The 25,925-nt window shown below is 29.5% G+C and overlaps 1 protein-coding gene and 1 long non-coding RNA gene across 3 annotated transcripts; one reads left to right on the forward strand and one right to left on the reverse strand.

Moving 5' to 3' along the window:
• Positions 1 to 6,012: 6,012 nt before the first annotated feature.
• Positions 6,013 to 9,606, reverse strand: LOC127121562 (uncharacterized). 2 transcript variants are annotated; one of them, XR_007803490.1, is made up of 4 exons: positions 9,233 to 9,606; positions 8,952 to 9,126; positions 6,450 to 6,507; positions 6,013 to 6,368 (listed from the first exon to the last, which is right to left on the reverse strand). It is a non-coding gene; the product is annotated as an uncharacterized LOC127121562 (long non-coding RNA). The 2 variants fall into 2 exon arrangements; XR_007803489.1 differs by having other exon boundaries at positions 8,952 to 9,606.
• An 8,415-nt stretch (positions 9,607 to 18,021) lies between these two features.
• Positions 18,022 to 21,827, forward strand: LOC127123835 (uncharacterized). The gene is made up of 8 exons (XM_051054011.1): positions 18,022 to 18,076; positions 18,365 to 18,418; positions 18,497 to 18,592; positions 18,757 to 20,604; positions 20,880 to 20,959; positions 21,052 to 21,129; positions 21,607 to 21,671; positions 21,764 to 21,827. Exons 1-8 carry the CDS (start codon positions 18,022 to 18,024, stop codon positions 21,825 to 21,827), a joined length of 2,340 nt encoding a protein of 779 aa, XP_050909968.1.
• The last annotated feature ends 4,098 nt before the right edge of the window (positions 21,828 to 25,925 follow it).

A 25,925-nucleotide genomic window follows, 5' to 3' on the forward strand; every position in this document is an offset into this window, starting at 1 on the left:
GCATATTTTCACATCTCCTCTATTTATTATCGCTCGAATGAGGTGATAACGCCTGAGTATGTGTTTGGATCGTTGGTGAGATCTAGGCTCCTTAGCTTGTGCAATAACACCATTGTTATCACAATAAAGACTAATGGGATCCACAATGCTAAGAACTACACCAAGTTCACTAATGAACTTTTTGATCCAAACATCTTCCTTTGTTGCACTTGAGGCAGCAATATACTCGACCTCGGTTGTAGAATCAGCAATTGTATCTTGCTTTGAACTTTTCCAGCTCATAGCGCCACCGTTTAAGCAAAACACATAACCAGATTGCGATCTAAAGTCATCCTTATCTGCCTGGAAGCTAGCATCGGTGTATCTAATTACATCAAGCTCTTCCTGACCTCCGTATATCAAGAATGAGTCCTTAGTCTTTCTCAAATACTTAAGGATATTCTTGACAGCTACCCAATGAGCATCATCGGGATCAGATTGGTACATACTCGTTGCACTTAAAGCATACGAGACATCTGGTCGAGTATATAACATGGCATACATGATAGATCCTATTGCAGATGCATATGGAATCTTATTCATGTAATCCCTTTCTTCCTTAGTTGAAGGGGATTGCGTTTTTGATAGACACAGGCCATGTTGCATATGTATGAATCCTTTTTTGGAAACATGCATATTAAAGCGTCTCAGTACTTTGTCTATGTATGTACTCTAACTTAGGCCAAATAGTTTTTGTGATCTATCTCTATAGATCATGATTCCTAATATATAGGTTTCTTCACCTAGGCCCTTCATAGAAAAGCATTTCCCCAACCAAGACTTTACTTGTTGCACGGTAGGGACATCGTTTCCAATGAGTAATATGTCATCTACATATAATACCAGGAAGACGATCATGACCCCACTAACCTTCTTGTAGACACAAGGCTCATCTTCATTCTTGATGAATCCATATTGTTTTACTGTTTCATCAAAACGAAGATTCCACCTTCTGGAAGCTTGCTTCAATCCATAGATTGATCTTTGTAACTTACATATCTTTTGGGCTTCTTTTGGTATGTCAAATCCTTCAGGATGCGTCATGTACACATCCTTAAGAAGATTCCTATTAAGGAAAACAGTTTTGACATCCATATGCCCTATTTCATAATCATGATATACATCAATAGCAAGTAAAATCTGAACAGATTTAAGCATTGCAACTGGTGAAAAGGTTTCATCATAGTCAATCCCATGAATTTGTTTATATCCTTTTGCAACCAATTTTGCCTTATAGGTGTTCAACTTACCATCAATGCCAGTCTTCTTTTTGAAGACCCACTTGCATCCTATATGGTTAACTCCTACAGGAGGCTCTACCAAGGTCCAAACCTGGTTTATATACATGGAATCCATTTCATATTTCATGGCTTCTAGCCACTTCTCAGACTCGGGACCAATTATGGCCTCTTGGTAGGTCACAGGCTCATCTTTATCCATGAGTAATACATTACCTTGATCAGTTATGAGATATCCATATCTCTCAGGTAGGTGACGTATCCTGCTTGACCTACGTTGGCCTTGTTCTACTTGAGCAGGTTGCTCTTCCACAACTACTTGTGTTTCTTTCTCTAATTCCTTCATAGGTGTATCAATGCTTTGTGATTCTCGAATTTCTTCAAGCTCTACTTTCCTCCCACTAATTCCTTTGGAAATAAAATCCTTTTCTAGGAAAACTCCAGTTCGAGCGACAAACACTTTGCCCTCAGAAGGATTGTAGAAGTAATACCCTCTTGTTTCTTTAGGATACCCCACAAATAAGCATTTGTCAGATTTGGGCTCAAGCTTAGTTAAAATTTGTCGTTTCACATAAACTTGCAACCCCAAATCTTCATGTAAGACATATGTGGTTTCTTACCACTCCATATCTCATATGGTGTCTTCTCAACCTTTTTGGATGGAACACGGTTAAGTGTGTAAGCTGCTGTCAATAGTGCATGTCCTCAAAAGGAGTTTGGAAGATCGGTGTGACTCATCATGGATCAAACCATGTCTAACAAGGTTCAATTTCTTCTCTTAGATACACCATTCCATTGGGGTGTTCCAGGAGGAGTAAGTTGGGATAGAATTCCACACTCTTTCAGATGGTCATCAAACTCTAGGCTTAAATATTCACCACCTCGATCTGATAGAAGATTTTTAATATTCTTACATATTTGGTTTTGTACTTCATTCTTGAATTCCTTGAACTTTTCAAAGGACTCTGATTTGTGTTTCATTAAATACACATAACCATATCTACTGAAATCATCAATAAATGTGATGAAGTACTGAAAGCCTCCTCTGACTGGTATGTTCAATGATCCACATACATCAGATGTATGAGGGCTAAAAGATCATTAGCTCTTTCACCTTTTCCTGTGAAATGAGACTTTGTCATCTTTCCAATTAAACAAGATCTACATGTCTCATATGATTCATAATCAAAAGAGTGTAAGCGTCCATTTTTATGGAGTTTGGAAATGTGTTTCTCATTTATGTGGCGTAATCGACAATGTCAAAGGTAAGTTAGATTTAACTCGTTAGATTTCATCCTTTTAGTATTAATGTTATAAATAGGCATTTCAAGATCAAGGACATATAGTTCATTATTCATTTGTGCAGTAGCATAGAATATATCATTCAAATAAATGGAGCAACAACTATTCTTTATTATAAATGAAAAACCAAACTTGTCTAAACAAGAAACGGAAATAATATTCCTGCTAATTGCAGGTTCATAATAACAGTTCTCTAACTGAATTATTAAACCACCAGCTAAAGTCAATACATAAGTTCCTACAGCTAAAGCAACAACCTTTGCTCCATTGCCAACTCGTAGGTCAACTTCACCTTTTGCCAAACCTCTACTCCTTTTTAGCCCATGCACATTGGTACAAATGTGAGAACCATATCCAATATCTAATACCCATGATGCAGAAGTAGATAAATTAATTTCAATAACAAAAACACTTGAAGTTGAAATCTCTACTCCATTCTTCTTATCTTCCAGGTACTTTGGGCAGTTTCTCTTCCAATGTCCGGTCTTACCACAAGGGAAGCAGGTGCCTTCCTTTGTTATTCCTCCACTAGGATTCAAAGCAAGAGCTATGGGTTTGAGTTTGGTAACTTCCTTTCCTTTCCCTTTACCTCCCTGCTTGGTGGGTCTTTTGTTCTATCTCTTTCCATTTTCGATCATCAGAATGGACTTCCCTTTTGACTTCAGATTCTTCTCAGCAGTTCTTAACATGGCTAGCAGTTCAGGAAGAGACTTGTTCATATCATTCATATTGAAATTAAGGAAAAATTGACTGGAGCTATTTGGAAACGATTGCAAGATCAAATAAGTCGCAAGTTCCTTTTCGAGGGGAAAACCCAACCTCTCAAGGTTCTCCACATACCCAATCATCTTGAGGACATGGGGACCTACAGGGGCTCCCTCAGCTAACTTGCCTTGAAAAAGGGATTTTGAAACTGCAAACCTTTCATGCCTTACCTGCTCTTGATAGAGCATCTTCAGGTGTTCGATCATATCGAACACTGCCATGTTCTCATGTTGCTTTTGCAACTCTGAGTTCATGGTAGCTAGCATGAGGCAAGCAATTTCATTGGCATCATCGACATGCTTCTTATAAGCATCTCTTTCTGCCTTAGGTGAAGAACTAGGAGGTTTCTCTTCAGGAACAGGTTTCTCCAAGACGTACAACTTTATATCATGTTTGAGGACAATCCTCAGATTTCGGTGTCAATCCAAAAAAATTGTCCCAGACAATTTTTCCTTATCAAGGATGGATCGCAAAATGTTGTTAGAGGTGTTTGTTGTCATGGTAATCTACATGAAAAATAATAAAAATATAAGTATCACTAAAATAACATATTTAATTAGGCCTTTAATTAAATATGCTCCCACTATTTTACTCAAAACAAATGACCCTCATCAATTTGCGGTTAGGTAATGTTAACCGAAGATTAATATCTAAGCTTAGCATGTTAAAACTTGTCAAAGGTTTTCCAGAACTCAATTATCACTCAGATGCTCTTTGTGGAGCATGCCAAGTAGGAACAGTTAATAAAAATTCTTTTAAATCAAAGAACATTATGTCTACCTCTAGACCCTCAGAACTAATTCACATTGATTTATTTGGTCCAATTGGTATTGCATAAATAAATAAGAAGAAATACATATTAGTTATAATTGATGACTATAGCAGATGTACTTGGGTCAAATTCCTTAGAACTAAAGATGAATCATATGATGTGTTTAGCATCTTCTGCATACAAGTACAAAATGAAAAGAATCAAAGATTTTAAAAAGTCAGAAGTGATCATGGAGGAGGATTTGAAAATGATCCATTTTAAATCTTTTGTGGAAAACATGGAATTCTTCATGAGTTCTCTTTTTCTAGAACTCCAGAATAAAATGAAGTTGAAGAAATAATGAACAAATCTTTACAACAAAATGGCTAAAACCATGATTCATGAAAATAATTTACCTAGGTACTTGTTGGAAGAAGTTTTAAACACAACATGTTATGTTCAGAACAGAATTTCTATTAGACCTATTCTGAACAAAACTTCATATGAGCTTTTTAAAGGAAGAAAGCCAAGTACTTCTTATTTTCACCAGTTTGGATGTATATGTTACATCCTAAACAACAAAATCCATCTAAAGAAATTTGATGCCAAAGCTCAAAAGGGTATCTTCTTAGGATACTCTGAACGCTCAAAGGCATACAAAGTATATAATTCGGAAACCAAATTATTTGAAGAGTTAATACACATCAAATTTGATGACAAAAAGCCTGACAATAAAATGTCAGAGCTAGTTAAAAGTTTTTTAGAATTTCACGTATATGAAGACACTTTAGAAGTTGGTGGTTCAGACACTACCAAAACTTCAGAAGATGAATGTCTAGAAAATGATGGTTCAGAAGATGATCCAACTTCTGAAGCTCATCCAGAGGAAGAAGCTTCTGATGAAGCCCATGATGACTCACAAGAGGAAACACAATCCAAGAAGACCTTCAAGTACAAGTCTTCACATCCAAAAGAGCAAATACATGGAAATAGAGATAGTCTTCTAAGAACAAGATTTTCATTCAGAGATGAACACTCAATGTTAGGACTAATCTCTATGATCGAACCTACTTATATTGATGAAACACTATCAGATAATGGCTGGATTATGACAATGCAAGAAGAGCTGAATCAATTTTGAAGGAATAATGTTTGGGATCTAGTACCCAAACCCCGTCAGAAGAATATTATTGGAATAAGATAGGTATTCAGAAATAAGCTAAATGAGCATGGAGAAGTGGTAAGAAATAAAGATAGATTTTCACCTTAAGGCTACAATCAACAATAAGGCATTAGTTTCTCTGAAACCTTTGCACCTATTGCAAGGTTATAGACAATCAAATTACTTTTTCGTATGTTATTAATCATAATATCACTTTATATCAAATGGATGGTAAGTGCACATTTTTAAATGATGTTATTTTTGAATAAATGTATGTCAAACAACCACCTATCTTTGAATTTAAGAAATCACTCTATGACCTCAAACAAGCTCCCAGAGCTTGGTATGAGAGACTAAGTAATTTCCTATTAAAAAATAATTTTCAAAAAGTACAAGTTGACACTACATTGTTAAGGAAGATACTGAAAAAATGACATCTTAATTATTCAAGTATATGTTGTTGATGATATCATTTTTGGTGCTACTAATGCTACTCTTGGAACACACGCTTACATGAAATTGAAATATATATATATATATATATATATATATATATATATATATATATATATATATATATATATATATATATATATATATATATATATATATATATATATATATATATATATATATATATATATATATATATATATATATATATAAAATTTAAATTCATTAAGTTATATTATGTTATCTCTGGAGGGGTCAATTAAGGGGAAAACCCTTCTGTTAAATATCACTAAAACAATTGGTAAACTCAACATAATACAAATAATAAAAAGTTTAGGTGACAATCTATTTACGGAAATATGGCACAACATATACACCATACTTGTAAATTATTCTCCCATAACTTATGTAGGTTGGAATCAAAACATATTAAACCAACCCGACTTAATTTTTTTCAAAACCCCTACAACTTCATAAGATATTAAAACAAGTTATTAGTAATAAAAGTCCAAATAATCTCTTCTTTGAAACTATCAAATTCAATTATCACGATAAACACGCGTCAATTTCTAGTTCACTGTACCATCCTCTACAACCAGGAACGCATCTCCACCTCCTTTAGTCACATTAGTGACATAACATAACTTTGTTTTTCCGCCTAAATAAACAAATAATCGTAATTTATTAGATAATTAAGAGCAACAAAATTATGGATTTTTCCTAGAAATTCAATACTCACTAAAGAAATCAAGTAATCACATTCCACGTCCATAAGAAAACCTTCATTCATGAAAGCTCTGCAAAATATATGAACGACATATTAGATAAACAATGAGATTCCTTCCGACTAAGATTCCTTCTCAGACTAACCTCAAGCTACTTTGTGAATTACCATGATAACAAAAGTCCAAAACTCACATCCATTATTGACCTAAGTCAATAACATGCACTCACTAACATCTATAACTATAGATAAAGGGGATACAATATTTTGACTTAATGTGAGTCTGTTTCTTCTTGATCATCATACTAATGTTAAATTTGATCAATGTGAAAACATTGACATCTTTGTGGTAACATTGTGAGAAATTGAGAAAAATATATATAAAATAAAGTGTAGTACGATCATTGAAGATCTCTCCGGTTAATATCTATGTGTTGGGGTTGACAACCATATTCTCCATTTTTTTTGATAGTGGCTTCCATGTTGATGTCATTGAAAATCCAAAAATCTTCCCTCTTTTCTTTCTCTTTTTTCCATCTTCTTTTCTCTTTATCCCAAAAAATTATTTATATTTTCATGTGCAATAAAACAGCACATAAAGGAAAAAATCAGTTTCTCATATGCAACACAACTTTAATATAAAACATAAAAATTAACTAATAATTCTATATATTTTAATAACAATTACAGTCAAATAAAAGAAGATAGAATAATTAGAAAGACAGGAAGAAAAAAAACTTAAATGGTGAAAATAAAAATTCAGTGCTAAATCACTTTTTAATTATAGATAAATCATTTCCCAAATTTCTCAATTTTCCTCTTTAAAATCAACTTTAAAGCAAGTACTATGGTGTAAGAATTCAGAGGGGGATAAAAATCACAAGGAGAATGAATTGGGATATAGACAAACATTTTAGATTTTAAAGAATAGTTAAAATCTGAATACAATAAAAAAAAATTGAACAAATTTTGCAAATAAATGATTACCACCATGTATGTCAGTTGTCTAGTCAGTTTTCACTCATGTTTGTTTCTCTTTCAATTTTTAACTCTACTTTGCTTACAAAATTTTATTAGGTAATTTTATTGTTGAAGTTATTATCACACAATTTTGTTTTATTATTTATTAAAAAAATTAAAAAATTAAATAAGAGTAATTTTGGAAATAATAAAAGTCACTTCAAAATATTGTATCTCTTTATCTATAGTTATAGATACCGACACATATGCTGATGTTTTCTTTTTTGTTTTTATTTGAGATTCAGTATAATGATCAACTATTGCATATTCTCATTGATGATTTATTTATTTGTATTATATGATATTTTTAATCTATGTTCAAATTTTCTTCTTTAATTTCTACCAATAATTTTTTTAAAGAACAAATATAACATGCCTATAATTACCAAATTTGTTAAAATATATCGTCTATTATTTCATTAAGTTTGTTATTTCAATTTATTTTACTTTATTATATTATTTCTGATTTTTAAAACATATAGTATTATATTTATTGATAATAGATGATTAATGATTATTATTTGTCTGACATTTAACTTGATTTGACTCTCATTCATACAATTTTTCGTCTCTTTTTTCTATTTAGTTAAAAATCGAAATAGATTTATGGACATAAAATTTTAAACAATTGTAAATTTTTTAATATAAAATATTAATTTATGTTGATATAATTTATATTTTTACATGTGTGCATATTAAAAAGGAGGAGAGAGAGATTAATTATAAATTAAGATAAATAATATGAGAGATATGATACTAAGAAAAAGAATAGGAAATAATTTAAAACAATTTAGAATTTAACGATTTAGAAGTACAATATGATTTTTAATTATTATAATATGCCCTTTGCATTATTAAATTGGTTCCTAGAACAATATTATTTATTTGAAATTTAACTTAAAATTTTATCATCTAACTTCTATTTCTAATAATATTGTCCAAACAATATTCTTTTTAGAGGATATATGTAAAAAACTTCGTACAAGACATACACACCTTAATTTAATAAAAAAAATAAAGAGAATCTGATTACAATGAAGTATTTCAAACAACCTATGACATTTTATTTTAAATTCTAATTAGTGTATTTATAACGGTCTATAATAGGGATATAGGGATATGCTATTTTGAAGTGATCTATTTTCGTTCCAATTATACCTTTATTCCAACCAACCCATTACTTATGGATTCCTGTTACCAATTAAAATATTCAACTTCCTCATTTAATTTAATTTAATTAAAACAAATAGTATTATCATGAGTACCATACACAACGCACTCATCAAAAATAAAATTAATAAATATTAAAAAAAGCTGACAAACGGGCACTCCCGTGCCCGTTTGAACGCTAGTGATAATAACCATGACAAATCATACGATACATTGGGAATCAATTGTAACAACCAGTACTAGATTGTGTCGGTGAGAGAGATGCAAATACGACGATAATGCCACAAGATAATCACAAATGAAGCAAAAATTGAGAAATGAAAGTACCTGAATTTTGATATTGTGAGTAGATACGAGAACTTCCTTCTTGATGTCACACTTGAGATCGGAAACTAAGAGAGAGGGAGGCGTCTGACTTCATATATATTTGATTGAAGCCAAAACCCATTTTTCTTGTAGTGATATTAAACCGACGCTATTAGCGTCGAAGTCGTGGGTGACGCTAAAATATTGAAGCCAAAACCCATTTTTCTTGTAATGAATGCCACATGCAAGATTACTTTTCTATTCTAAATTCAAGATCAAATCCTAAGGGAGAGGAAACTCACCTTAGAAGAAATAGATGATGGTGATGATGACGACGATAACGAAGACGATGAGTTATATCCCTTTATTAAGTACGCACGAGTAAAATTTAAAGCTTCATATGATTTTCAACCTTTGATGGAGTCAAGGATGATGCAATGAGTGGTGAACTTCTTGTGTCCTCCTTCCAAATTCGTGTGGCTCCTCAACCTTCACCTTGGTTCTTCACTTTTTTTATTTCCCATACAATGCTTTCTTATGAATTGCAACGCCTTCTCTAAGAATGACCAAGATTGTAGAGATGTGCATTACATGCAAGCAATGGGAGCTCGCACACAAGCTTACCTTTCAAGTTTCCTCTTCATCCAAGTGTGGAAGAAGATGATTGTAGAAGAGAAGAAAGAAATGAAAAAATATTTCGGTTTCTTCTACAAGACATGTGTATTTATTTGGAAGCATAAAGATTTTTATGCCCCTCACTTAACAAGTGTGAAATGACCATATTGCACTACTTTATAAATTATCTCTACTTGGCCTTATTAGATCTTCATTAAATACTTAGTGACGTAATTAATTCCTTAAATCCAATTTCACCCTAACTTGATTTAAGTTAACATAAGAAATACTTGAGAGTTTAATGTACACTTTATGTTTTACCCTTCTTTCTCAAAGTCTCTTTAATCTACGAAAAGGGATGAGATCAGAAATTTTGAGAAGTGGGGTCAATATAAAAAAATTCATATTTTTTATAAATATTTTATGTTTCTTATTATTAAAAACAAAATAAAAAAACAACACATGTAAAATTATTAGAGACGGTTCATCTAATATTATAAAATTAATTAAAAATATATAACAATTTCAAACAAACACAACAAAATTGTAAGAATATATTTTCTATCATTAACACAATCTCAAACTCAATAAATTAATAATATATTTTTACTCTTATAACAATAATAAAAATTTATAAGAGTAAAATATAAATATTTATCTTTTAAAAATCAACAATAAATAAGAGACTAGAAATAGAGAGATACTAAAAAATTAACAATAATAAAAAGACTGAAAATAGAAAGACACTTTAAGGTGTAAGGAGCAAAAATATGTATGTGATTTGTTTGTGCTTAGGAAAAGTCAAATGAATAAATATAAATAAAAAAAGGAAAAAAAATGAATTATTTCCAATTTTATTAAATGTTTTTATTTTATTTATTCATAGAAATAAGTATTTTTAAAAATATATAAGGATAAGTAAAAGTAACAATTAGTTAAAATTTTAATATAATAGAGTGATGATTTTTTAATATGTATTTATTAAGTATAGACTATTGTATACCCTTCTTTTAATTTACAATACATTTAATATATAAATAAATTATTTATGATACTGAAAGTTAAACTTATTATAAATATAATGGGGGCATATGCCCACCCCTGACCTTGATTATTAGTATAATTTGTATGTAATATAAAACCTTCATAGGTTCTGATGATATACTCCCACATGAATTAGGAGGTAGGTTGCAGTAGACGAAATAGGTTCCTTAATGACCATTTCGTTGTGTAACTGTGTTTCGTAAAATATTCTAATTATTTGTGCACCATAAAATCTTCGCCAAATGCGATGATATTCTTCCAAATGCAATGGGAGACCGCAAAAGAGACATAATGGGTGATTTACAGATCAATTTGTTGAGTAGTCATGTTTTGTAAAAGCCATAATTTAAAAAGATTTATTATAGGTTCAAACTTAGATTATTCACGTGAAAAGACAATTCAAGGGGGAATAAATATTTTTTAAGTAGTGTTACTTGCTAATTTGGAAATTAGTCAAATCAATTTAAGAATTGAATCAATTCAATAAATAATGGTTTTCTAAATTATGAAATGTTTTCATCTAAGAGAATACAAAGGGTGTGTTTGTTTTGAGTTATAAAATAGCATCTGTTGAAATCATATTTTCGAGATTATTATTTTCAGGAATAATATTTTTATGCATGTGTTTGGCCAAATATTAGATTTTTAAAAAATGCCTGCGAATTTAATTTAATTAAAATATTATACAAAATAAAAATAAAAATAAATGTGAATATTAGTGGAAAGTTAGAGTTAGTTGGACTTTATTCTCATAAAATTATGGATTCCCATCCTTTAACCTGAGAATAATTATAAAAAAATATGTATAAAATAAACTCTTGGGAATAAATAATCTCCATGAACAAACACACTCAAACAATCTATTCTTAATCCTTTTTTTTAATTAAAATTAATGTATCATGTAGATGATTTTATTCTAGCCGACAATGATATTAAGGAGATTATTGACATCAAAAGATTTTTTCATAATATAATTAAAATCAAACATCAAAATTGTTTGAAGAATTTTCTCGGATAGAAGATTTTAAGATCTTATTTCAGTATTTATATTTGTCAAAGAAAATATGCAATGAATGTTCTAATATGACATATTTATTTAAATAATATTTACCTATTTTATGATGACAACCAATCAACTCGTCACATAACGGCAAATTTCTCATTTTATATTTATACCTATAGATAAAGAGGATAAGTGTTTTTGGGCTGACCTATTTCTTTTCCAAACACACCCTTATGAAATTCATTTTATTCCAAAGTTACCCATATGTAACTCCCCAAAGAATTGCAAAAAACCGCTGCATGCGACTGATATATGTATTCGTTCATATATTAGTATTAAAATTGTCACTCAATGTTCACGTTTATTGTTGAAATGAACTTCACATGTGTTACGCACACATTCATATAATACATTATATACTTGCATTACTTCTTTTATTGATATCATTGAGAGAAGATATTCAAAAGTACGCTATCTTCTCTTTCATATCTTCATCTCTAACAATATATAAAAGAGGGATGTAGGTTTTCTCTTTGTGGGTTGGCCTACTTTTTTTTCAATTATCCAACGTTTTTCAAACACCATGTCAATTTCAAAATACTAACGGCTATATCTAAACACCAACCGTTTTTATTCTAAAACAAAAGGTTTTTTTAACTCACATTTCATTTAATACATTACTCGTGGGAGTTTCATTCTCTCACTCCTACAACTGCTGCACATCTATTAAAACCGCCGCATCAACAAAATTCTCATTCTTAATCAATAAGTATTTTTTACAAGAAAAAAAAAAGGCAAACAATGGTTGGAATAAAGAGTCAATTGATAAAGATTAAAGGTGATTCGAAGAATAAAAAGAGATAATTATTGAAATTTTTATAAAAGAAGATAATATGAGAGAAAGATGGAGGAATTTTATTCTCTAAAGCATTGTGAGAGGCATGAAATGCGGCCATTGGTAAGAGGAGTTTAAATTTTTTTTCATTTTTAAATTTTAATGTTTATCTACTTTTGATTTGTCATTATAATATAGTAGAGAAGAGACGGAAAGATGGGATAAGGGTGTCAATGTTTCACATGTTAATTATTCAGATTGATTTTTTTTTCTATTTTGATTGAATTTTTATTAGTTTTACAAGTTAAATTTTTTTTCAATGTCAATGTAAATGGTGTTTATACTTACAATCACACAAACCAAAAGGAAAATTACACAAAATCAACACATATTACTCATCTATTGTACATTTTTTGTTATCTCCGTTATTAAAAGTTACACACCAAAAAAACTAACTTGCAATTAAGAGTTAACCCAAATAAAGAAGAAAGGAAGGAGAAAAAATAGAGAGGAACAAGGAGGGAGGAGAAGAGGATTATTGAGGTGGAAGAAAAGTAAGGACAACATGTGATCAATGGAGTCAATTGAGACAATAGTTGTTTTTGGTATATCATAGAGTGATATGTCTTATGACATTTATATTGAAGTATTTTTTGCAAAATTCAAGTTCTAATATTTAAAGAATAAAAATGTGTGTGTTTGATTTCTCACTATATAGATCTATAATCTATTACTATCTATAAAGGGGATATGGGATTTTGGTGTGGCTTATTTTTCTTCCAAGTTTGCCCTTTATATAATTTATATTTACTAAAAAACCACAACAACAATAACTACCCACACTCTAGAATTAGGATGAGAAGAAACGGTTACAGCAATAATGGAATTTAGTAACAATTTTCTTATACTTTAAATAATGGAATTTAGTTTTTCACAAAAAAAAAACTGCTACAAGTTATGGGTGGTTTTTTTTTCATCTTATTTATAGCAAAAAAATTGTCATGAATTCGTATAATTACATAGCAATTTCTAATTTCTTTCTCTATTGCAATAGCAATTTGCATCTTTGGTGTACTATCATTATGGGCAAATTTCTACCGTAATTGGCATTGCTTATAACTACTGAATTTTATACTCCAATAGCAATTAGTATCATGTCGTATAATTGCTTTCTGCATATATCACAAAATCAAATTTCTAATTAATACCATATAATTTTTCTCACAAATCCATAATTCCAATCTCTTCTTTTTCAATGTATTGATTTGTGATTGAGAATGATAATCCGACAAGACGACGATATGCGTAGACAACACTACAACACAATTGTAAACAAAATAGCATAACGACCTAACAATGGTACGACGAGTAGTGACGGCGCTAATTAATCGGCCTGGTAGCGGTTAAGAATGCAATCAATGGTGGCAATCATGTGGCCGGAAGAAGAAGGAACAACAAGGCAATGAAAAGTGGTTTGAGTTTTTATTTTATGTTATTAATTTCATATATTTTATTTAATTGCAACCATTAGAGTTTGATTTATCAACATGTTAAAAAATCATTATATAAATCATTTTATGTAATTTAATTACAATTATTAAATTAAATTAAATTTGTTTTATGTAATTACAACCATTATAGTATAATTACATAGCAATTTCTAATTTCTTTCTCTATTGCAATAGCAATTTGCATCTTTTGTGTACTACCATTATGGGCAAATTTTTACAGTAATTGGCATTGCTTATAACTACTGAATTTATACTCCATGTCGTATAATTGCTATATATCACACAATCAAATTTCTAATTAATACCATATAATTTTTCTCACAAATCCACAATTCCAATCTCTTCTTTTTCAATGTATTGATTTGTGATTGAGAATGGTAATCCGACAAGACGACGATATGCGTAGACAACACTACAACACAATTGTTAACAAGATAGCATAACGACCTAACAATGGTACGACGAATAGTGACGGCGCCAATTAATCGGCCTGGTAGCGGTTAAGAATGCAATCAATGGTGGCAATCATGTGGCCGGATGAAGAAGGAACAACAAGGCAATGAAAAGTGGTTTGAGTTTTTATTTTATTTTATTAATTTCATATATTTTATTTATTTACAACCATTAGAGTTTGATTTATCAACATGTTAAAAAATCATTATATAAATCATTTTATGTAATTTAATTACAATCATTAAATTAAATTAAATTTGTTTTACGTAATTACAACCATTATAGTATAAACATTTTTTGTGTGCATGAATTGTAGAAAAATACTTAATAATTATTGATCGGATAATGATGATGATTTTTGATCATGTGGTGATTTTCGATCATGCGGGTTTATTTATATTTTATGATGGTTTATATATTTTTTGAACGTGTATTCTATGATGATTTATATATTTTTATGTCTATTTTAGGATAGTTTCTAAATTTGTATGGAAATGATGGTGATAATTTATATTTTAATGAACAAAAATGGTGACAATTAATTTTGTTCTTATATTTAAAATCACCATGACAATTATTGTTTATATCTAAATGGTGTATATATTTAAATGGTGCTTATATTTAGTTTTAGTTTGTGTTAAATGTTTTATCATTTATTATATTTGTTGTTGTTGTTTTCTTAAATATTTATCTTTGATTTAAATTGACGTTTACATGATGATATGTTTCTAGATATTATAACATGTATTAAAATAAAATATTAGATCATATAATCAATGAAATATTACACTCCACTTTTCCGAGGTCCATTAAAAAAATGCATACGTAATTAGATCATGAGCACATCTAAGATCAATAACAATAACATGAAAATGAGACAAAGACTTTGATGAAACACTTATTAAAATATTTTATGAAGTAAATTAAAATAAAAAATACTCATTTATATTTTGACGCGTGTGCACACTAAAAAAATGGACAAACGGGCACGTAGTGTTATATAAAAACAAACTGTCTTACCTATATATAAAGGGAATACACCTATTTGGAGTGGCCTATTTTTCTCCCGATTAAGTAGAAATAATTCAATTATTAAAATTATTAAATTATTAAATTATTAAAATTATTTTGAATGCGCATTAATTCAATTATTAAAATTATTTCTACTTAATCTAACCTAGGCCATCTAATATAAAGTCTAATAAATTAGATGATAAAGTTTTAAACTGACATACCAAAATATTTCCTTAACTTCTCAATATCAATGTTCTTACTATTGGCTGCTACAAAAACAATTACCAACCATATTTATCTTTCACCATAACATAAACCTTCATCTCTCACGTGAACCACCACCAACAACGATCCTACGAACATTCACGATTTTCATTTTTTTCATTTCCTCCGGTTACAGCAACAACCAAAAGCACCGCTGAACTTCCGACATCACCGTTGATACATCCAACAGTCAACCTTCGCGATTGAACTGCCTTGTCAGAAACTTCTTGAAGGTACGTGAAATTCTAACTTCTATCTATGACTTCTTTGCTCGAAAGCAACACTGGAATTTTTGTTAGGATTTGTTCATATTTGTATAATCAACTTTTTTCACTTATTTATAGTCCTCCATTATGCAATTGTGAAAGTGGAAAAGAAAAGTGCATTAACAAAAAGAAAGAAGGTGAACCACCACCACCAACGATCCTACGAACATTCAAGATTTTATAATTATGATGTTTTTAATAGTTCCTAATTTATAAACTCTATATTATATTAATTAAAAAGCATTAAGAAATTAGTACCACTTTGTATGTTCATATATTTAGGTACTCATATACCGGTTATTTTTAATAACCACGTTTTACTAATTTGTACCTTCGGACAAATTATTTAAAATACCTTTCACATAATTATTTGGACGGGACAAACATTATAGAAGTTATTTTAATAATAAATTAATAATTAAGAGAGACAAAATTTTATATGAGTACCTTCGGACAAAAGACCACCTATATATTAAGGTAACGGCCTAAACAAAATGCAACGGACAGAATCCACAACTCATTTAGCGGGGGTGTGATGTTCACAACTTAAATTGATTTAATGGACTGACATACTATAATAATTTAATTATTAATTAATTATTAAAATAATTAGTTGAACGAAATATTAACTAATAAATTGGTGGAAATTTTGGGTAACATAATATTTTATTACTTAAAAGAAAACAATATTAACGTATTTTGGGTAACATGATATTTATTGGTTAATATAAAACAATATTAACGTATTTTGGGTAACATACAAAGTGTAATGCTTATTTTAATATATTTTCATAATTTGAATAATAAAATCATCTTATTCACTGCAACACTTATTTTAACGTATTTTAGATAAAGTGTAATACAATAATATATTACATAATTATTACGTAAGTGATATATTTAATGTATTTTAACTAGGTTAGATTAAGTAGAAATAATTCAATTATTAAAATTATTTTGAATGCGCAAATTCAATATTATATGAAAAAAAATGGAAATGAAATCTCACTAAAAAAATTTATCAACATTTATGTACGTCATGCAACATTTATGTAGGTTATTTGCGGAAATCAACAACATATTTAAATTTATAGTATACTTGAAATTGTGTGGTGTTCTTATAAAAACCCTCAAAGTTTAATGCAGAAACATGAAAAAGATGCATGACTTAATTGAAGTTACTGAAATAATTTAAAGTTTCTAGAAAAGTAACCAAAAGAGATAAAAAGAAATTTAAAAATATAAGGGAATAGAAAGTGTTAGAGAGAAGAAAAGTATCACTCCCGTTTTCTTTGTATTGCATTTTGACTTTGTTCTCTCTTATAGAATACCATTTTTTTTTAATTTTAATTTTAAGATAAATTATTTATCAAGTTAAATTAGTATATAGAATGAAAATATATCAAGTTAAATTAGTATATAGTATGAAAATATTTCAAGTGAATAATATATCACGTTATTTATGCTTATTTTTTTAATTTTCATAATTTTTATTAAGCATATAAGCATTTTTTATAAGCATAATATAATGATTATATCAAGTTATTTTCATATAAGCATATATTATTCTATATACTATTTTTTACTGCGCTAATAGTATATAGAATACCATATCCAGTTATGAAAATAGTATATAGAATACCATATCAAGTTATGTTTATGTTTATTAATAATTTGATTATATGCTTATGTAATTTTTTATAAGCATAATATAATGATATAACTTAATAAAATAGTATATAGAATAATATAATGATTATATGTTATTCATGCTTATTTTTTTAATTTTCATAATTTTTTTTATTTTAATTTTATGTTTTTGTAGAGGATTCGGTATAGTTTCCAGTTGACAATTACATTAATAAAATGGAAAATAATACCCGTCAAATATCAAGTCAACAACAGAGGTCAAGAAAGTCCGAAAATGAGAGGAAGAGGAGACAAAATATAAGCAACGAGCAGAGAGAAAACAATTTGTCGAGACGACGTGAAAATTATAGGCGGCGAAAAGAGCAAGAGAAACAAGCTCAAACATCTCGCCCCTATAAACAGTCAGTCGAGAGGTTCATTTCAAAATTTTACAAATATGACTTTTCCAAGATCACACTTTCAAGGAACTCATGACAGTGAAGCCGGCCCAAGTAGAATATACACATGTTAATGATGTTGCACTTAGTTGGTGATTATCAATATATATATATATATATATATATATATATTATATATATATATATATATATATATATATATATAATATATATATATATATATATATATATATATATATATATATATATATATATATATATATATATATATATATATATATATATATATATATATATATATATATATATATATTATATATATTACATTTCTTAATTTTGTTCACTTTTGTCATATCTTATTTTATGTATTTAAACCTGCAGATCGTAATTCCACATCACCTAATCAACGAAACAACACGAGTCAATCTGATACAGGTATAAATGATATAGTTCTAAGTATGCGAGTATTAATTTTTACAAATGTATATATATTAATTATTATTTTTGTATCAGATGATATGGATGTTGATGAAGCTTTGGAGGATGCAGTAATATCATATGTTAGCATGGACGCCAGAGAAAATGGTGCATTATCACGTCGTCCTCAAGGTATGTTCGTAAAAGTTTTGCTTCAAATAAATGTAGCATTTGCTCATGTGACATAAAATTTAAAATCATGCAATATTAAAATATAACCTTCGGGAGAATCTATACGGTATCACCTTCGGAGGGAGATAAGTTTTACTTGCAACTATTGTTATCGCATGTCACAGGTCCAACCAGTTGGGAATATCTTCTTACAAATAACGGCATGACTTTCAGTACATTCAAAAAATCAGTCGAGGATAGGGGATTTCTAGAGACTGATCATAGTATTCGTGATTGTTTGGTTGAGGCTACGAGTCTCCGAATGCCATATGCTTTACGAAGGTTATTCGTGACGATTTTAATATTTTGTGAACCTACTGATGTTAGAGGCCTTTGGAATGAGTTTTTTACACATATGGTAGAGGATTATCAAACAGCTAACAATGTTGTGGAATCAGACTTAACTAATATGTTGTTGAAGGACTTGAATGAACTCTTAAACCTTCACGGTAAAAAGATTGATGATTATGACCTCCCATCTTTACCCCCTAATACAATAGACAGAGGTGCAGTTCCAAGTATCATACAAGAGGAGTTAGCGATCGATATCCCCAATGAAGATATTGAATCTATTGCTAAGTTAAATAATGATCAAATGATTGCATTCAACACCATTATGAATGTAATTGTTCAAAAACACGGTGGGGTATTTTTTGTTGATGGTCCAGGAGGAACAGGTAAAACATTCCTATATAGAACATTAATGGCAAGTTTAAGATGTAGAGGAGAAATTGTCTTAGCAACTGCATCATCTGATATAGCTGCAACATTGTTACCCGGTGGTAGGACTGCACACTCTCGATTTAAGATCCCTATTGATATTCAACCGAGTTCCATTTGTGGTATTGAAAAGCAAAAGGATCTTGCAAATCTCATTAGAGTTGCTGCCACAATCATTTGGGATGAAGCACCAATGACAAATAAAAATTGTTTAGAAGCCTTGGATCGATCATTACAAGACATTTGTAGCAACAATGCTCCATTTGATGGAAAAGTTCTGATAAGGGGGGGGGATTTTCGTCAAGTTCTTCCTGTTGTAAGAAAAGGTACTAAGGCACAAATGATTTCAGCGTGTATTGTTCAATCTCATTTATGGAATCATACCAAGATTTTGCGTTTGCGTCAAAATATGCGATCATTGCATGATCAAGAGTTTGCAGAATTTCTTATTCGCATTGGTGATGGTGTTGAACCTACCAAACCAGATGACATGGTGAGGTTACCTTTACATATTGCAATCCCATGGGAAGGTGAATATTTCATACAGGTACTTATCCAACATATTTTTCCTAATTTAGAATTGCATGGTTGGGATGCCCCATATATGGTACAAAGAGCTATTTTGACACCAACAAATGATGATGTCCAGAAATTGAATGATATGATTATCGATCAGTTTCCAGGAGAAGAACATAATTTTTTATCGTTTGACGAGGTTGAAGGAGATAATCATAATTTATACCAGCAAGAATTCTTAAACTCAATTGCACAAGGTAGTTTGCCACCACATACTCTAAAGATAAAAAAGGGTGCACCATTGATGTTATTACGAAATCTAGATCCTAGATATGGATTGTGTAATGGGACCCGGTTATTATGTCGTGGTTTATTTATGAATATGTTGGATGTGGAAATCCTAACAGGAAGCAACGCAGGAAAACGTGCTTTTTTGCCTAGAATTAAAATAAAAACATCTGCAAGTGATGGTCTGCCTTTTGTCCTTAGTAGAAAGCAGTTTCCTGTGCGGCTAAGTTTTGCAATTACAATAAATAAATCACAAGGACAAACCATTCCAAATGTTGGAATATATCTTCCACGACATCTTTTTAGTCATCGACAGTTATATGTGGCTTTATCCAGGGGTGTTTCACAGACTACAACAAGAGTTTTAACCAGGGAAGGAAAATTGAAAGGAGAAGATATATTCCAAATGTTGGAATATATCTTCCACGACATCTTTTTAGTCATCGACAGTTATATGTGGCTTTATCCAGGGGTGTTTCATAGACTACAATAAGAGTTTTAACCAGGGAAGGAAAATTGAAAGGAGAAGATGGTGACTACACAAAAAATGTAGTCTACAAACAAATTCTTTTATCGCACCCGCAGGTATTTATTAAGTACATTGAAAAAATTGCTCACACGTTGATTCCCATTTTGGTTACACGACATACCAGGCTTATATTGTATTATTTATATCATAGATATATAATAACTAAATATAATTTTCTTTTGCTTTAATATACAGCCAAACTAGAACACGATGAAATCTTTCAATTATGTAAGGAGTTGAGACGAAAGAATGTTGAAACTTGCTTCAACATGAAAGTAAGTTATACTTAATCATTTATTTTATGCTTTTATGTTAGATATAAATGGGGTGATAGTTATTCTCACTATTCTTATGCAATAAATTTTAGATAACAGACTTTGAAGATAAATGGAACACATGGAAGGATGAACAAAGTATTTCATCCATCGACAAACTCGATAATAAGGTGTATTTATCTTTTCCGTAATACGTATAAAAAAAATTCTTGCACTTTCATCACTCTTTCAGTAACATTTTTATCATCCTCATTGAAACAGGTCAAACGTTTGAAAATTTACTCCATCGGTTGGAGCTTCACAGTGATAACAGATAAAACACAACTTTGGAAAATGGTGAAAAGAGAAATAATATCTCAAAGGATGGAGAGGTTTTTTATTTTTGAATGCATGAATTTAACTGCTATTTGTGGTTTATGTAAATAAAACCATATATATTTACTAAGTCCATTGTTTTCCTTATTTACCATAAATCCAGGTAATTCAGAAACAAGTCATAACTGTTGTTCTACCAAATCTAGACTAAAACAAAGTATCTCCATTCTCCAGGTATTATTTGTGTCGCAATAAATCATATTATATTCAAACGAGTCATATGTTCTGAATGTATTTCTTTTATAATATGACATTTCGTCATGTATTTGTAGTTTTTTAAATCTCAAGAGCGCATTGATAAAGGGATGTACGAAGAATTGTTTCGAATCTTTATAAGGTAAGCAAAAGCTATATTACATAACTTTTTCTCTAAAAAAATTCTAATTTAAGAGTCTTACATTTTTTCTTTACTACGGAAAATAATTGCAGAGAAAAAGAAAATACTTCGAATAGAGATTTCATGTTCGGCATTCCTCTTAAAGAACGTCATTGATTGCACAGTATCAATATTACTTTGCATGCTTCGATATAATTTTGAATATCTTTATTTACCATTTTCAAAATATAATAATATTGTGCTTTAATGCGACCTATAGTAGAAACCTCATAAAAAGAAAAACAAATATTTATTTTTCTCTGCTGTGCGCATTAAAAAAAGCGGGCAGACGGGCACGGGAGTGCCCGTTTGAACGCTAGTTATAGATAAAGGGAATACAAAATTTTGGACTAGTTTATTTTCATTCCATATTTATCCTTGCAAGTTACATCCATTTAAGTGATAACTATAACATACCTTCTCACACACATTTTTCACTTTCATATTAATTGTCTCACTCATTTGCAAACTGTTTATCTACTTTTTCGAACATCTTACAAATTGACTTTCTCACTTTGTCAATCTACCTACAAAATAATTCTTTCTCTCCCAATTTGATAAACATACATGTTTTCTCACTCACTACAAAATCCTTAAATACAAAGTTATTTTATTACCTTATCATGTATCTATTTTATGTACTATAAATTTAATTCATTATCTCTATGTTGAAATGTCATTCCTTTGTTGACATAAATTAAAAAAATTGTTGAATGTTAGTATCTAAAAAATTAAAATGAATTGCATAAAAGGTTTTGCTATTGTGCAATATTTTCTATAAATGTGAATTTTTGTCCATCTTTCTTCGTGGGAATGTCTTTCAAGCCACACATGCTATTACATTATTTGTTCAATGTCTCTAATATTGGATTTTCATTCACTTTATTTAGGTGTTTCGGCTATTTTGTGTCTTTTAAATATTGTGTTTGGAAAAACAGTTTTAAATTTGTCTTTTATAAGTGGTAAACGTAATAATTTTATCAACTCAACTGTTTTCTTCATTGAACACTCTTTAATTAGTGGTTGGTTTTCGGTGACACACTTGCAATTTGGGAATTGAAATAGTATCACATTGATAGCAATAATGCACATAAAATGAAACTGTTTTTTCTACTCATTATTACATATTCATAGACTTTTATATTTTGATAACTTATAACGTGCATAAGTAATTCTATTTAATCTATGATATGTAGTGCTTGAAGAAGAAAATTTTATGGCAAATCATCTCCTGATGATACATCGGTTTTTGATCAATTGTTTATACACAGGATTCGGTACAGTTTCCAGTTGGCAGTGATTGAAGAACAAAATTTATGTCAAATCATCTTCTGATGATATATCGGTTTTCGATCAATTATTTCTGCAGAGGATTCGACAATTTGGGGATTGAAATAGTGTCACATTGATAGCAATAATGCACACAAAATGAAATTGTTTTTTCTACTCATTATTACATATTCATAGAATTTTATATTTTGATAGCTTATAACGGGCATAATTAATTCTATTTAGTCTATGATATATAGTGCTCGAAGAAGAAAATTTTATGGCAAATCATTTTCTGATGATATATCGGTTTTTGATCAATTGTTTATACCGAGGATTAGGTACAGTTTCCAGTTGACAGTCACCGAAGAACAAAATTTATGTCAAATCATTTTCGGATGATATATCGGTTTTCAATCAATTATTTCTGCAGAGGATTCGACAATTTGAGGATTGAAATAGTGTCACATTGATAGCAATAATGCACACAAAATGAAACAGTTTTTTCTACTCATTATTACATATTCGTAGACTTTTATATTTTGATAACTTATAACGTGCATAATTAATTCTATTTAGTATATGATATGTAGTGCTCGAAGAAGAAAATTTTATGGCAAATCATCTTCTGATGATATATCGGTTTTTTATCAATTGTTTATACACAGAATTCAGTACAGTTTTCAGTTGGTAGTGATTAAAGAACAAAATTTATGTCAAATCATCTTTTGATGATATATCGATTTTCGATCAATCATTTCTTCAGAGGATTCGGCAATTTGGGGATTGAAATAATGTCACATTGATAGCAATAATGCACACAAAATAAAACTGTTTTTTCTACTCATTATTACATATTCATAGACTTTTATATTTTGATAGCTTATAACGTGCATAATTAATTCTATTTAGTCTATGATATGTAGTGTTCGAAGAAGAAAATTTTATGGCAAATCATCTTCTAATGATATATTGGTTTTTGATCAATTGTTTATACAGAGGATTCGGTCCAGTTTCTAGTTGGCAGTGATTGAAGAACAAAATTTATGTCAAATCATTTTCTGATGATATATCAGTTTTCGATCGATTATTTTTGTAGAGGATTCAACAATTTGAGGATTGAAATAGTGTCACATTGATAGCAATAATGCACACAAAATGAAACTATTTTTTCTACTCATTATTACATATTCATAAACTTTTATATTTTGATAACTTATAACGTGCATTATGGCAAATCATCTTCTAATGATATATTGACTTTTGATCAATTATTTATACACGGGATTCGGTACAGTTTCCAGTTGGCAGTGATTGAAGAACAAAATTTATGTCAAATCATCTTCTGATGATATATCGGTTTTCAATCAATCATTTCTGCAGAGGATTCGGCATAGTTAACACAAACAAAATTCTAGAGCTTAAGTCTCCACCGCGAGCGTGCAAGTCCACATTTTTGATGAAGATAGGAATATTTATTTATTTCTTTATAAGAGAGAGAAAAAGAGAGAGAGAGAGAGAGAGAGAGAGAGAGAGAGAGAGAGAGAGAGAGAGAGAGAGAGAGAGAGAGAGAGAGAGAGAGAGAGAGAGAGAGAGAGAGAGAGAGAGAGAGAGAGAGAGAGAGAGAGAGAGAGAGAGAGAGAGAGAGAGAGAGGTATTCCGCATTTTTTAATGTTGATTTTTCAAATTTAAGTCATAATTTACTAAAACATGTTGAAAGTGAATATACATTATCTTATGAAATGTGTCAAAGTAATATTCTTTTTAACATGACATATGTGAAAAATATCATAAAAAATATACACACATTAATAAAAAAACGGACAAAGGAGTGCCCGTCTGAACGCTAGTAGACATAAAACACATCAAATTATTGAATACAAAGTTGGACAAGAAAAATTGTAGCAAAAATTATTTCATTTGCACATGACAAATTGCCTTACTAAACCTCTAAATCATCTTCCTTGAGAATGTTGTTCTTACATTAGACTCTACATCTACACCGTATTTTACGGTTCATTAATACGGTGAACAGTAAAATATTATAATAATTTTATTTTTTTTGTAAATTTAAAAATTATTATTTTTAAAATTTTTATTTATTATCAAAATGTTTATTAATCAATTTCATATTTTTTAACCAACTTTATAATTTGTATTACACAATTTTGATGGCTATTCAAAATTATTTTTAATATTTGAACGTTTATTAATCAATTTTATAGTTTCATTAACCAACTTTTTACTTTTCATATACAACTTTGATTTATCACTAAAAATTATTTTTAATATCTGGACGTTTATTAACTAACTTCTTCACTTCATTAACCAACCTTTTTACATTTAATTAAACAATTTTTTTCACTACTTTAATTCACTGTTCACATACATTGTTCATAGACACTGTTCACATATACTATTTATATACTGTTTATAGATATATTATTTTATTTTGAAAATACATTGTTTATCGAATAAATATGATAAACAATATATATGGTATAAATATTTGGTATAGAAAATGAATTAGGAATAACAATACTATTTTTTTTAATCACAATTATTTATCCTAAAAGTTTTGTGCTATAAAAAAACTGAGTGATCCCACATCAAGTAGTTGGAAAATTCAACTCATCAATATCTCATTAAAGTTATATCTTTCTATTGAAACTTTAAAAGTGTCGAACATAATGCCATCATTTATGAATCATATCTACCAGTCTCCCAAAAGTCCAGATCTCATTTCTTCTTCATTTATCAACCATCAATTATATCAACTCATTTTTTTCTAAATAAATTTAATTCTATCATAATGGTTCTATTATTTTCATTATCATAATATAGAATAAAATAATTATTATATTAATCTCAGAAATTTAAAGAAATTAATTAAAAATAATACATTGAAAATTAAAAATTACCCATTTTAATGAATCCATCAAAACG

The sequence above is a fragment of the Lathyrus oleraceus genome, chromosome 2 (genome assembly GCF_024323335.1).
Source record: "Lathyrus oleraceus cultivar Zhongwan6 chromosome 2, CAAS_Psat_ZW6_1.0, whole genome shotgun sequence".
Taxonomy (NCBI): Eukaryota; Viridiplantae; Streptophyta; class Magnoliopsida; order Fabales; family Fabaceae; genus Lathyrus; species Lathyrus oleraceus.

Bases quoted from the DNA above. Each gene is read 5' to 3' on its own strand.
- LOC127123835 (XM_051054011.1), top strand. From the start codon at position 18,022: ATGACTTTTCCAAGATCACACTTTCAAGGAACTCATGACAGTGAAGCC. The intron at 20,605-20,879 runs GTTATATGTGGC...TTTAATATACAG, and splicing joins CATCTTTTTAGTCATCGACA to CCAAACTAGAACACGATGAA. The intron at 21,672-21,763 runs GTAAGCAAAAGC...AAATAATTGCAG, and splicing joins TTGTTTCGAATCTTTATAAG to AGAAAAAGAAAATACTTCGA.